The sequence below is a fragment of the Lissotriton helveticus genome, chromosome 4_1 (genome assembly GCF_964261635.1).
Source record: "Lissotriton helveticus chromosome 4_1, aLisHel1.1, whole genome shotgun sequence".
NCBI lineage: Eukaryota > Metazoa > Chordata > Amphibia > Caudata > Salamandridae > Lissotriton > Lissotriton helveticus.
In genome coordinates this window covers 252,981,621-252,996,431 of record NC_136063.1, presented here as the reverse complement: position 1 = coordinate 252,996,431, position 14,811 = coordinate 252,981,621, and the positions used below count along the sequence as shown (strand labels likewise).

At 45.5% G+C, this 14,811-nt stretch overlaps 1 protein-coding gene across 4 annotated transcripts in view; it reads left to right on the top strand.

Moving 5' to 3' along the window:
* PHF20L1 (PHD finger protein 20 like 1) overlaps positions 1-14,811 on the top strand; it is an 813,558-nt gene that overhangs the window by 637,162 nt on the left and 161,585 nt on the right. For all 4 annotated transcript variants that reach the window (XM_078686744.1, XM_078686740.1, XM_078686743.1 and 1 more), the window contains one exon: positions 1,956-2,151. In XM_078686744.1, coding sequence (XP_078542870.1) covers positions 1,956-2,151 — 196 coding nt within the window. The remainder of the gene's footprint in view (positions 1-1,955; positions 2,152-14,811) is intronic.

The following is a 14,811-nucleotide window of genomic DNA, read 5'->3' as shown; positions in this document are numbered from 1 at the left end:
CTGTTAGGCCTCACGGGCTCCTGCATCCTGCTAGTGACCCATACACAGTGGCACATGTGGGCTCTACAGTGGGATCTGAAGTTACAATGGGCACAGCATTGAGGAAATCTCACCAACCTGGTTCACATTTCAGAGGGCACTGCGAAAGATCTGCAGTAGTGGCTGATGTACCGCAAGTGGTTCAACAGCAGATCCCTCTCCCTTCCCCACCCAAATCTCACAGTAGTTATGGACGCATCCCTTCTGGGCTGAAGCGGCCATCTGCGGGGAGGTGGAGATCAGAAGGCCTGCTGAAACTTTGGGTGATTGACTGGCACTAAATGCCTTTTTGCGGTCAATAAAGGGAAGGCTTGTTCAAGTGTTCAGACAACACTACCACTATGTGGTATTGCAACTAACAGGACGGAATGGGTCGTGGCCCCTTTTCCTAGAGGCCCTGCATTTCTGGACTTGGCTGGAACATCAGGGCATTTCCCTGATGGTTCAATGCCTGGCCGGTTCTTTGATCGCCAGGGCGGTCAAGCTCAGCCAAAGGTGCCTTGCGCATCACGAATGGCGTCTCCATCCGAGGGTGGCACATGTTCTCTTTCAGCTGCGGGGAGAGCAGTGGTTAGTCCTGTTCGCCTCCGAACAAAAAGCGCTGTGTCCGCTGTTTTGCGCATTAGAGTTTCCAAGGCGTCACTCACTGGGCGACACTTTTCGTTGCGAGTGGTGCTCAGGCCTCCTATGCACCTTTCCGCCCATACCACTTCTTTCCAGAGTGCACCAGAAGATCAGGAGCGACCGGGCACAAGTTATTCTTGTGGCTCCGGACTGGGCACTGAGAGTTTGGTTTCCTGAGTTTCTAGACATGAGCATTGATCCTCCGGTCAGGCTGCCTCTTCGGGGGGGATCTTCTGTCTCGGCAGCAGGGCAAAGTCCTCCACCTGAACCTGTCAACTCTCTGCCTCCTTGCGTGGAGATTGAGCGGCGACAGTTGACAGCTTTTGACCTTCCTCCTGAAGTCTGTGAGGTTATTTTGGCTGCCAGGCATCCCTCTACAAAATCGGTATATGCCAGCCGATGGAACAGTAGTTAATACAGCAGATGTAAGCTCCAGAGCGCTACCAGGCGGTCAACTGGAGTTCGCACCTTTGAGACATTATCTTCATTGGGAATCCAGAGCTGATATCCACGTGTGTCAGACCTCCTAAAAGACTCTTAAGGTAATGTGTTATTCCTACAGAATTTTAAAGGAATGTGCTTGTTAGTCTATTCAGGGTGTATTACTATCAATGAACACCCTTGAAGGAGAAGGAAAAGGTTCTTTTTTGAAGCCCTAGTAAAGGAAATGTTCATAGAATTCTTAATCATCACTCCCTTTGTTTTTGCTTTAGTATCTCATTCTGCCAGGAATTGTTTTTTTAAGGAATCTGGAGGATTGTCTTTGAGAAAGAATTGTTGTTACAGGTAAGTGTCTTTTCCTTGCTGTTATTTTACATTTGCCCAGTTATATTTTGGCATTTAAATGTACATGTTTTCAGTAATCTTGCCATCCAGAAATTTCATCTTAGATGGACCTCCAATATTTTCTTCCTGTAAAAATAGTCTTAGCATATGCCCACTCTTGGAGTATCTGCAACCAATATCAGTGTCCCCAATCATCCCCCCAATTCAATATCGCTTAAGGTTTTTTTTTTAATCTGATGTGTGAAATAATAGATGGCTGAGATGTTCGCTTATTTTACAGCTATACTCAAACTGAGGAAAGGTTTGCTATCTTCGCCTGTTGCCTGGAATTATTTTGAAAATGGTTTTCCTTGTTGGCTGAAATGATCATCCACCAGACACATTAACACTTAATGTACAATATTTGCAGTAAACAGTTTTTTTTTTTAATTAACTTTTAAATTACTGGCTGATGAGCACTGAGTGTTGCACCATTGGAAAGTCTGATTGATGCTTTTCGTCCATAGGTCAGAGATGGAGTGCAAAGTATCGTTTCGATAAAGATTGGTTAAATAATGGCCGAATGTGTGGATTATCATTTCTAAACGAAAATTACTCTCATCTAAATGCCAAAAAGATAGTTTCGACACATCACCTTCTTGCCGATGTGTACGGTGTCACTGAAATACTTCATGGTTTGCAACTAAGGATTGAGATACTGAAGTAAGTGGGAGTTTACACTGATCGCACGTAGAACACATTTGAAATAGCTCGGGAGAACTGCATGCAATCACCATGATCAAATTATTCCTGCAATGCATGCCTGGTAGTGGATTTACTATCTCTAGTGTTGGATTCTCAATATTATTTATAACATGTTCATAATTTCTTGATCACCATAGTGTCTTCCCGATTTTCCCTGCAGGATTAACCGTACCATCCTCCAAATCAGTACAGTTATTGTAGCCATATGTTTTTTCACTCTCTTGCAACAGATCTCTATATCTGTCTGTCACAGACCACATTGTAACCAATGTATCAACATGTGCGAGATTGGGCAATGGGTGCCCCTCCCCCCCCCCCCCCACTCCAGATCTGATGTGTTTTCTCCTTATTCTTGTGAATTGTTTTGCTTTCTTGATTTTTTTCTTTAATATTTTAGCCTTTGTACTCAACAGGAGTACATGTCTTACTCCTATCTTAGTCTTTCCCAGTCATTTTTTCTGTCTGCACCTCCTCCCTAGTCCTCCTCTTATTTTTCTCCCTATTCACTACCACTTTAGTACACTCACTCACACCCCCTCCTGCAGAAATTGAGCACTGCGGCTGTTCAGTGTCTCTTTCTCTTTTTTTCTCCCCCTGTTCTTCAGTCTCCTCTGCCTTCCCTGAAGACGTTCGACACATCACGTGCTTTTGCTGTTATGGATTTTATCAATTTCTGTAGAATTCTTTTGGAAGCATTGACAAAGTATAAGTGACAGATGATCATCTTGGAATGTACTGTATACCTTCAAGGTGGTCACAACATTGCGCCTAGACTCTGTGTGGCAGCCATCAGAATGATATAAAAATATAATTTCTGATGATTACTTCTAACCAGAGTCCTCACCTTTAGAGTACTCCCAGGTGCCAGAGTGGATCTCCAGACATTTTCCAACAATGCTTATGTGTGCCAGGAGGTGAGGCTGAGTAGCTCTGCTGTGACTCATATCCACCTGGAAGTGACAGAACGGAGAGCACATAGAAGTCACCACTGTGCACTGACATCCATTTGAATCCGGAGCTCCACTTCAGACTGTCTGTCTTCAGATGACTTCTGAATCCCGATGATGATAGTATGCTAGAGACAATGTGTGTGTCGAGAGTACAGGAAGAAGATATCTTTCACGGACCTGCATAACATGCTTTTGTGATACCTAGGTTATGGTCAGGACATGGAAGTCATGTGAGAAGTGCACCCATATGCACCCAAAGGTGATGCGCGAACAAGTGGAGTAGCTGTATGTCGCACTTAAAATTTCTTGCCCGCTCACGGTCACAAAGCAGTTACCCAAATAGTCCAGTTCCTGGTTGAAGTCTTCCAGTAATTCAAAAGTCCTGCCATAAGCTCAAGAACGCCTTCTGGAGTCGCATCCTGCTTTCAAAGTCGGTTGAGAAGGTGCAAGGGCGTGAAGTTAAAGTTCTGATGTATACTTCTAACTTGCAGATTCCTTATCTTTAGAATATTCCCCAGGCGCCAATCTGGATTAGTACATTTTCACAAATAGTGCTCTTGACCTTGTTTTGCCCTAGAAGTGACTGAGCAGAGCCTCATGTAAGCATAACCCCTGCTCGACAATGTCAGTTTCTTTATACTCAATCTGCTCCACTTTTTGTTAGTGGATGAAACCTTTCATATTCTTTTTTTCATGTGTGAAGGGGAACAATGTTCCCATTGAAGAGTACAGGGTTCAAACTGTGGCACAACTGTTGGGAACAGATGCCAGTGACTGACCCACATGAGGGCTGCTCTGGTGTTTAGACTTTTGGAACATCTTCAGAACATACAAAGAATGTGACCTCATACACTCGAAGGCGATCTCGAACAGTGAAGCAAAGCTGTATGTTGCAGAACAACAAAAGGAGTCACAGGCATCACACAAGTTCTGCTCCAAGTCGAGAGCATGGGCCAGCAGATTGAGACCTTTAAGAGGCTATGCTATATATTTTTGAGACACTTCTGACTCCCTCTGATGTGCCTTCAGGCGACAAGGATCTGCAGCGGTCTCCAGTCAGGCTATTGCTGGTGGTCTGCCCTTTACCCTGTCTGAGCCCCTCGATACCACCTCGGGTTTGGCACTGACTCCAGTGCATTCTTCTGCTCCTCGTCTAAAACTTGTCCCGGTTCCTTTTTCATAAACAATGGTCCTGAAACAGCCATTGGTTGAGCCCCTGCTGATTCTGGGCTGCATCCTCTAACTGTATCTGTCTATACCTCCTACCAAGCTTGCTCTATGAATCCACTCCAGCGCTCCCGGTTCATTTATGTTCGGACTCATTAAAAAAAAATAAAAACTTTCCTCAACCATGTAGTCTTCTTCAGAGGCTCGAATCAGAGTTAAACTGTAATGAGGGAGATGATTTACTCCCACATTACAATGACAATACTGTACACATGGATTAGTATGAGGCCAGTGAGATTGATACTTTTCCTGATACAGGGTAGATTTCACCACTTGGACACCCAGCGGATGAGAATGCTTCATTTCTCATTTTCAGGTTTGACACCCTGTTCCAGCATCATCTGAGTCCTTACTTCCATTAAATGAAACCCTGATTGGCAACTTTATAGGCACTTAGGCTAAGGTTTGGCCATGCCAACAGGTAAGTGGCCAGTCACCACAGAACAGTGCCTGGTGGACCAGATTTTCTTATGCCGCACCCTACTGCTGAGAGTTTGGTGATCCATGCTAATACCAGCAAAGTAAATCCTGATTCCTTCCCCACAGTTCCTCCAGAGAGAGAGTCCAATATGATTAAAGCATCTGGGAAGCACATGTTAGCTTTGGCTAGCTTGGCATTGAGATTGGTCTGTGTGGTCTGTTTAACGCATTCAGTCTGGGACATGGCCAGCAAGATATTTCCAGCAGTCCTGGACATGTGTTGGGCCTCTAGTTTAAACCATCCAGAATGGACCTTACACAGTCAAGAATGTAATTAGGAACGGCCTTGATACTACCTATGCCTTTCAATGGGGCATGTCTATTTGGCAAAAGGTCTGACTCATCCCTCGAACATTTTAAGGAAAGCAGAACAATGATGCATTCCTTTGGGCTTTCCACCCCTGCTCATCAGCTTCCTCATCAGTTTTGCTCATTCTGAGGATACCCCAGAGATCTGTGGAATAGCCAGGGCCACTGGAATTATGCGGCAGAGGGAGACCAAATTATGTGGCAGGGTTGACTAAATTAGGCAGGAAGAAAAGGCAAAAAATGTGGCATAATGCAGCACATTTTGTGATTGTACTCATTCATTATTTTATCATTTCTACACCGGTTAGCATTGCCTGAGAAAAGAGTTCACCTTATTAGTATAAATTTAACACCCAAATATAGCAATAAACAACTGACAGCTGATCAGTCAACATTTGTAAAAAGCCTTCTGGTGCGCAGGAACCTGAGTCGCCATATTTTTTGTAACTTTTGATGCGTTTGAGCTAGAAACATTTGTTTTATGTTTAAATCTGCAGATTATGAAACAGATGATGGAGTACGTGGCAAATGCGGCAAACCCATAATTATGCGAAAATCGCTGCAGAATCTCATAAAACAGCCTGTAGGTCGGTCTCACCCTGTTCTTGGTCAACATTGTGTGTGAATGCTCTGCAAGCTGGTCTTTGTAGACACTGAGTGATGACGTTTCTGCCTGCTTGTTGTCTCTTGGTGTACCATTTTAAACTGGGTGTTTGCTGCTCCTAGGCTTGCGTCACTAACTATGCTGTCTTATGAGGCATGACATGATATGATGCCAAGGCATTTGAAGTTACTGGGGGGAAAAAACTACATCCATGCTATAAACATTTTTGGGCAGAGAAGTATGCGTCCTACTTAAATTATTGACGACAAGCCTCACTAGTTGTCTGCTGGCTGTAGTTGTGCAGAGTAAGGCAAATTCATTTTTATAAGTCTGTCTGCAGTTTGATTGGTGTACAGGTGTCATTTGTGGCAATTTTGGGTTCCAGTGTGATTAATGTAAATCTGGAAGGTGTGCAGCTCCTAGTGTTTCATAGCATGAAAGCACACAGTCAATCATGTTAGGATGTAGTTGAGATGCAGATTCCACTGTATTGGCTCTGATGTGACTCTGCTTCATCCCAGCTTGGTGTGCTCTCCTGTTAAGAGTTAGGTAGGTTTTAGGCTTGGTCACCATACTTTTGTGAAGGCAGTTGGATTCTCTATTCTCATGCCACTTGAAGCACAGTTTGAACTCCATCCTGTTGTCTTTTTGAGGTTCAGTAGAGTTGCTTGGCAGCTTCTTTGTAATCGAGGATGTAGGAGGTGATTACTGTAGGTTCAGAGACTGTATCTAAATGACAAGTTGGCTCATATATATATATATATATATATATATATATATATATATATATATATGAATCCCAAAGTGCCTGAAGCTTTTGAGAGGCACTCAACAGTTCTCCGCCCTGCCAGGCTTCTCTCTCAGCGCATTTCTCCCTCTTGCAATTAGCATACTTGCCCGACGCGTTTCAGGGAATAAATCCCCTCATCAGGGGCTGCCAACAGGAAACACTCGTTGAGGCATCCAGGATTTCACGGAACTTTATTGACACAAATCACATGATTGGCGCTTGCTGAGTTTCACACTCGCCTTCATTTCTGGGACTTGTAGTCCGTTTCAATGCCAGTCAATCATTTTTTCTTTTTAGTAAAGTCGTGTGTTTCAAGTAGGTTAAGGCAATTCTTTTCTTCGAGGTTCTGTGCGCTGTATATCTGAATAGGAGTTCTGTGCAATGCTTCCAAACAGTTTGGAAACACTCGCCTCACGTTGCTGTGAAGGGTTGTATTCCACGCAGGTGATGGTGCTCTCTCCACGGCACAGGCGGCCGTGCTGAAATGTGAATCCCAAAGTGCCTGAAGCTTTTGAGAGGCACTCAACAGTTCTCCGCCCTGCCAGGCTTCTCTCTCAGCGCATTTCTCCCTCTTGCAATTAGCATACTTGCCCGACGCGTTTCAGGGAATAAATCCCCTCATCAGGGGCTGCCAACAGGAAACACTCGTTGAGGCATCCAGGATTTCACGGAACTTTATTGACACAAATCACATGATTGGCGCTTGCTGAGTTTCACACTCGCCTTCATTTCTGGGACTTGTAGTCCGTTTCAATGCCAGTCAATCATTTTTTCTTTTTAGTCAAGTCGTGTGTTTCAAGTAGGTTAAGGCAATTCTTTTCTTCGAGGTTCTGTGCGCTGTATATCTGAATAGGAGTTCTGTGCAATGCTTCCAAACAGTTTGGAAACACTCGCCTCACGTTGCTGTGAAGGGTTGTATTCCACGCAGGTGATGGTGCTCTCTCCACGGCACAGGCGGCCGTGCTGAAATGTGAATCCCAAAGTGCCTGAAGCTTTTGAGAGGCACTCAACAGTTCTCCGCCCTGCCAGGCTTCTCTCTCAGCGCATTTCTCCCTCTTGCAATTAGCATACCAGGATTTCACGGAACTTTATTGACACAAATCACATGATAAGGCAATTCTGAATAGGAGTTCTGTGCAATGCTTCCAAACAGTTTGGAAACACTCGCCTCACCTGCGTGGAATACAACCCTTCACAGCAACGTGAGGCGAGTGTTTCCACACGCGTCGGGCAAGTATGCTAATTGCAAGAGGGAGAAATGCGCTGAGAGAGAAGCCTGGCAGGGCGGAGAACTGTTGAGTGCCTCTCAAAAGCTTCAGGCACTTTGGGATTCACATTTCAGCACGGCCGCCTGTGCCGTGGAGAGAGCACCATCACCTGCGTGGAATACAACCCTTCACAGCAACGTGAGGCGAGTGTTTCCAAACTGTTTGGAAGCATTGCACAGAACTCCTATTCAGATATACAGCGCACAGAACCTCGAAGAAAAGAATTGCCTTAACCTACTTGAAACACACGACTTTACTAAAAAGAAAAAATGATTGACTGGCATTGAAACGGACTACAAGTCCCAGAAATGAAGGCGAGTGTGAAACTCAGCAAGCGCCAATCATGTGATTTGTGTCAATAAAGTTCCGTGAAATCCTGGATGCCTCAACGAGTGTTTCCTGTTGGCAGCCCCTGATGAGGGGATTTATTCCCTGAAACGCGTCGGGCAAGTATGCTAATTGCAAGAGGGAGAAATGCGCTGAGAGAGAAGCCTGGCAGGGCGGAGAACTGTTGAGTGCCTCTCAAAAGCTTCAGGCACTTTGGGATTCACATTTCAGCACGGCCGCCTGTGCCGTGGAGAGAGCACCATCACCTGCGTGGAATACAACCCTTCACAGCAACGTGAGGCGAGTGTTTCCAAACTGTTTGGAAGCATTGCACAGAACTCCTATTCAGATATACAGCGCACAGAACCTCGAAGAAAAGAATTGCCTTAACCTACTTGAAACACACGACTTTACTAAAAAGAAAAAATGATTGACTGGCATTGAAACGGACTACAAGTCCCAGAAATGAAGGCGAGTGTGAAACTCAGCAAGCGCCAATCATGTGATTTGTGTCAATAAAGTTCCGTGAAATCCTGGATGCCTCAACGAGTGTTTCCTGTTGGCAGCCCCTGATGAGGGGATTTATTCCCTGAAACGCGTCGGGCAAGTATGCTAATTGCAAGAGGGAGAAATGCGCTGAGAGAGAAGCCTGGCAGGGCGGAGAACTGTTGAGTGCCTCTCAAAAGCTTCAGGCACTTTGGGATTCACATTTCAGCACGGCCGCCTGTGCCGTGGAGAGAGCACCATCACCTGCGTGGAATACAACCCTTCACAGCAACGTGAGGCGAGTGTTTCCAAACTGTTTGGAAGCATTGCACAGAACTCCTATTCAGATATACAGCGCACAGAACCTCGAAGAAAAGAATTGCCTTAACCTACTTGAAACACACGACTTTACTAAAAAGAAAAAATGATTGACTGGCATTGAAACGGACTACAAGTCCCAGAAATGAAGGCGAGTGTGAAACTCAGCAAGCGCCAATCATGTGGTTTGTGTCAATAAAGTTCCGTGAAATCCTGGATGCCTCAACGAGTGTTTCCTGTTGGCAGCCCCTGATGAGGGGATTTATTCCCTGAAACGCGTCGGGCAAGTATGCTAATTGCAAGAGGGAGAAATGCGCTGAGAGAGAAGCCTGGCAGGGCGGAGAACTGTTGAGTGCCTCTCAAAAGCTTCAGGCACTTTGGGATTCATATATATATATATATATATATATATATTTTCACAATCCTGAGGTGCCAGAAACAGCAAACGGACACAGACCACAGGACGAGGAGTTCAAGGTGAATGGTGTGCTTTATTCCATCGATGGGGACGGCAACATGACGCGTTTCGTCCGGGAAACCCGGACTTGATCACATGACCAGTTTAGCCATGTAGAGGGGCCTTTTGACCATTATAGTTTATGAACAGTGCAGTGCAAAAGAACTCACATTTAACCCTGGAATCTACAGGGTACTAATGGAGTGCTTTAACCACTTGGATGCTAAGGCCTATTCCATCGTTGCCATGTAATTTCCATTGAAATGAATGGCATTTCCATGACGAGCTGAGCTCGTCATGAGCGTCCAAGGGGTTAACAGTGCATTTGGTATGGTCTTAGTTATGACAGTTAAAACGCAGTCTGGCTACCAGGGCCCAAATACTTCAGAGCCTAGCAATGATTTTTTGTGGAGACCATAGAATATAATGCAGTGTTTGAGTTGTTCTAGGATGAGGGCTCTCAGCAGCATAAGTATGTAGTCCGTGTAGGGAAGTTAGAGAATTTATTTGAAGACTAGATAATTGAATGTTCACACCCTATGCCACTGCTTCGACTCAGAAGCCAAAGAGAGCCAGTCAAATGGTAGTGTATTGGGCTCAGTGTCCCTAAATACTCTGATCTGCAAACATTCATGCACAGGAAGCCCTTCTTCATCTGGTGGAACATATGGTCGAGGCATGAAGTTGTTCTTTGGAATCTTCGGACCATTTTCCCAGCAGAAGTACATGTGGGTGTCTTAAGTGTACATTTGGAAGTTCACGTAGGAATGCAAGCAGCTGAGCCTGAGGGTGGATATAAATATTGAAAAGAAATCACAAGACGGATGATGAAGATCTTCACAAGACTGAGCGTGTGCATGACTGATTTCCCGATCCTAACGTCTTAGCTTCATTTGATAAGAAATCAGTGAAACCATTTCAGTGAAAGTACAGACATGGCTGTCCAATGTTAGAGCATTACCAGCAGGATTGGGGGGTCTAAGGTTCAAACGTGCACTTTTCTTATTATGGCCAAAGGAAGAAGATGCTCTTCCCTCATAATGGCCAAGCTTGATTTGGAACCCCTCAAAGCTGTGTAGAAAGTAGTTAATTTTTGCATACTCGTGTAGTTTTCATCTCCTTTACCATGACTTTGCAGGGCAAAGGGAGTTAGGATATATGCCTGCAGTTGGCCCGGATTTTTGGGTAAGAAAGTTTTTTTTTAGAAGAATAGATTAGATCGCATGTTTCAGATGGCCCAGAATTGTAACAGAGCTAAGCGAGTTCTTGATCAGGGGAGAAGAGTTCTTTAAGGCATGTAGGTGAGCACAGATACAGAGACGAATTGGACACCTTTTGATTTGATGACCAGAGGTTTAAAATCTCAGCAGGTTCCATCTGTATGAAGGAGGACTGTAGTAGAGTAGATAAGATGAGGGTGTAGTGGCGGTCTACCAGGGTGTTGACAATGGATTTGGCAATTAAGACTCCAAAACTCAAGTTATATACAGTGATATTGGAATATGCAATGTTCACTTTTTAAGGCATCCGGTTTGCACAGTTCCTCAGATATAATAAATTCCCTTAATCTGATCGGTGCCTCGTATTCATTTTGTAAAGTGAGCTTTTATGTCTATCATAATGGCTTTGTGATGTCCTTCCCTGTGTCTTTTGTAGCAGATGCATCTTTAGGTGTGAAATGAGCTAAGAGATTTCGTCCAAAAAAATGCGGTTTTGTTCTGATGGTAGTGGAAAACTACTGTGTTGGAAGGACTATTCGGATTCATGATTAGGGTATGGCGATTGTTAGTAATTGGGTTTCTGCTTGTCAGAGTACGCACCCTGTACAAACAGGATCCACAAACCTAGTCCGGGTAAGCTAGATACACACTGAAAGATAACCCGTGCTCACCCTCTGGTTGCTTGGCGCAGAGCAGTCAGGCTTATGTAAAGAGGCAATCTGTGAAGTATTTGTCCAACACACAGTAACACAACGAAATCACCACAGAAAGAGTCCACACAGGTTTGGTTTAGAAACCTAATAGCTTTGGAGCAATAGCCTCTTTAGGAGTTACTTGAGGTCGTGCTGGACTGGTGCAAAGTCAACAATTCAAGCCGACCGCAATGAAGCGTTGCTGGGGACAAGAGCCACACAGGCCCGATGAACAGGGTACCTTGATCCTGGTCACAACAGCGAGATGCAGGGTGCTGACTTGGGATGCATCAGTGTCCGGCCCGCATTCGAGGCAGTGTCGATTTTCTTCTCGAGGTGGCGGCGATGCGCCTGGGTCCATTTAGTGAACTTCCGAGTGCGATGGTTCCGAAGACGACACCCCAGGTTAATCCATGCTGGAGGGATGATGCATCAATCTTCTCCACGCAGTGGCTGCAATGCGTTGGCTCTGAAGTGGTGGTTCCAGACGCAATGCAGCAGTTCCAAGTGTGATGCGCCGGGTTCCACTTCGCTACAGGGTCGATGTGCTGGTTCTGCTGCACACAGACTGGAGATGCGTCAATTTCCGTGATACACGTGTCTGGGTCCACATCCAGTGAAAAAGGCTTATTAGCAGGAGCAGAGACTTTGATATCCCGGAGCCTCAAGCAACAGAATGCCAGCCAACACTCCATTGGAGATCACTTCATTTGCAAGGCAGGATACTGCTCTCCTCAGCAGGGCCAGAGAGCAGCAGGCAGCAGCACAGCACAAGATTAAAGCAGGCCCGTCAGGGTGGCAGTCCTGTGGAGTGTCAGTCCTTGATGCAGCTCATCAGTTCTTCAGACAAAGTCCAGGTGTAGGTCCAGAAGTGTCTGATTTAGTAAGGTCGGAGACCCAGTAATTGTACTCTAGTGTGCATTTGAAGTGGGAAGTGGGGGTGACTTCAAAGAAAGGTGTTTGAAGTGAACGCTGGTCAATTCTTCCCAACAAGTGCACTCCGGTCCATTCTTCTGAGACCTGGCTCCAGATTATCAGTAGGGGGTAATCAGCCTTTTGTGTAGGAAACAGGCGCTGCCTATTTAAGTATATGACTCAGCTCCATGTCTCTTCCGGCTCAGGAATAGCCATCAGAATGCAGATGAGTACCCAGACATACCTAACCTTCCTGTGTTTGTGGCTGTCTAGAGGTAATGCACAAAGTGTAACTGTCACCCACCCCAGATGTGTATTGGAAACAGGCTGCAGGCACACAGACCAGTAAGATAAGAAAAATGTCAACTTTCAGAAAGGTTATATTCAGCTTTATCATTAAAAAGTATTCATCATTACCATTCCAAAGATATAAAACAGGATGTAGCTCCTACTTTCCGATCAGGAATTACAGCTTTAAAGTGCTTTAAGGAATTCCCAATGTAAACCTATGAGAGGAGAGGGCCTCACAGTAGTGAAAAACGAATTTAGGTGTTTGTCACTACCGGGACATTCAGAGCTTAACAGTACACAGCATACCTTTTACTTACACAGTACCCTGCCCTGTGGGCTACCTGGGGCCTACCTTAGGGTGGGACTTATGTGTAATAAAAGGAGAGTTTAAGGCTTGGCAAATAGTTTTAAATACAAAGTTGAAGTGTCAGTAAACTACACACACAGGTCTTGCAATGGCAGGCCTGAGACAGGTTTGAAAGGCTTCTTGCGTGGGTGGGGACAATTGGTGTAGCCAGCCTACTAGTAGAATTTGGTTTACAAACCCTTGGTATATGGTATACTACTTTACAAGGGACTAACAAGTAAACTAAATATGTGAAACGTGTATACTCCGTCGAAATCAGTACTATTTCCTGTCTGTGGTGATCAAGGCAGAGGAACTTGGCCAGCTCAATTGACTCCGGCCATTGACTGTTTTCAGTAACTCGGAATTTATATCTCCTCTAACCTGACCATTTCCTTGACGCATGACAATAATCCTTTACTGTCCCGTTTCCGAGAGGAGGTGAAACCGTGTCTCCCATGCCTTTGTCATTACTCAGGAGGTCTGCCCTTTTTAGAATGGTATCATTACTGCAACACTTATTGCAGAACATCCCCTATGGCATTCCACAATCGTGGTTCCGACAAATGAATGCTTCCTGGGGGGTGGGGAGGGGGGCGCTATTAGAGTAGCCCTCTGCAGTTGTGTCCAGTCTACCTATTGTGGGGGAATAGCCGCAGGAGATGTGTATGCTTATTACTCCGCCTCCCACCTACTCAACATCATTGAATGGTGGTATAGTGAGCAGACCGACCTGGCATATCCCATAGAGAGACAAGCAATGGGTAGCCGCCAATGCTAGACTTCCTCTGTAGTTATACTGGTATAGACCACCTACCCCCAGCGGCCAAGGATGTCATTCAACTATGGCGGTCGACTATCTGGCGGGGTGGCTGGTGGGGGAAGTTGACTCAGTAGACCCCACTGTGGCACGGAATCTTCATTCAGCAGGTGGCGGCGCTACCTGGGTTCCGTGCATGGGACAATATTGGCTTGTCCACAATGGGGGACATTATGAAGGGGACAGTGCTCAAATCCTTCCAATAGTTGCAGGATAAGTATTGGCTCCATCGTAGCCAATATTGTAAGTGTTTACAACTCATGCACACTCTAACACTGTATCTAAAGGACTTGACAGACCTAACAGAGTTGTATCTATTAGAAGGCAGGCTGTTGATGGGGAATCTCAGCTCTCATAAGATTAGACCATTATACCAAACCCGGATTACACACAGCCATACCACCCTGGGGGCACTGCTGGCTACCTGGGAGGGGGACATTGAGAACTTAAATGATGATGATTTGACTGTGGCCCTGGTGGGACCCCAGGGTGCCGCTATCTCCTCACATCACTGCCTAATCCAATTTAAATACCTGCATCGAGCCTACTACACAAGGAGCTGCCTATGGCGAATAGGGGTGATCTCCTCTCACAAATATCCACTGGAGAGGGGGAGGGGACCTTCCTCCACACAGTATGGAGCTGTACCGTTCTGCTGACCTGGCACGGGCTGACCTCTTGTCTAGCTCGGGTGCAGTCCTGGCAGATCCCCCTCAAACCTAAGTTATTTCTCCTGCATAGCACAGAAGCGAGAGGCGGCAATAGATACAAACAACACCCTCTGTTTACGGGAGTGACATAAGCTAAGCGGGATATCGCCCAACATTGGAAAACAGTCGCCTCCACCCCACGTAGTGGATGGGTGGAAGTGGGCTATGGACAGATGTATGGGGATGGAGATATGTCTTTCAGGCAATGGACTGCTCCCAGAAGCATAACAAAATCTGCAAGATGTGTGCAAAATATATAGGGGTATTGATTTGCCATCTGTACAACCCTCCGAAACCCTTATAGAGATGGAGGTACGGTCATATAGACTTGGACACAAAAGTAGCCCGCAGCTAGTAATCACATTAATAATGTGGACATTTATTCTGTTGGGGTTCAAGGACTAGTAT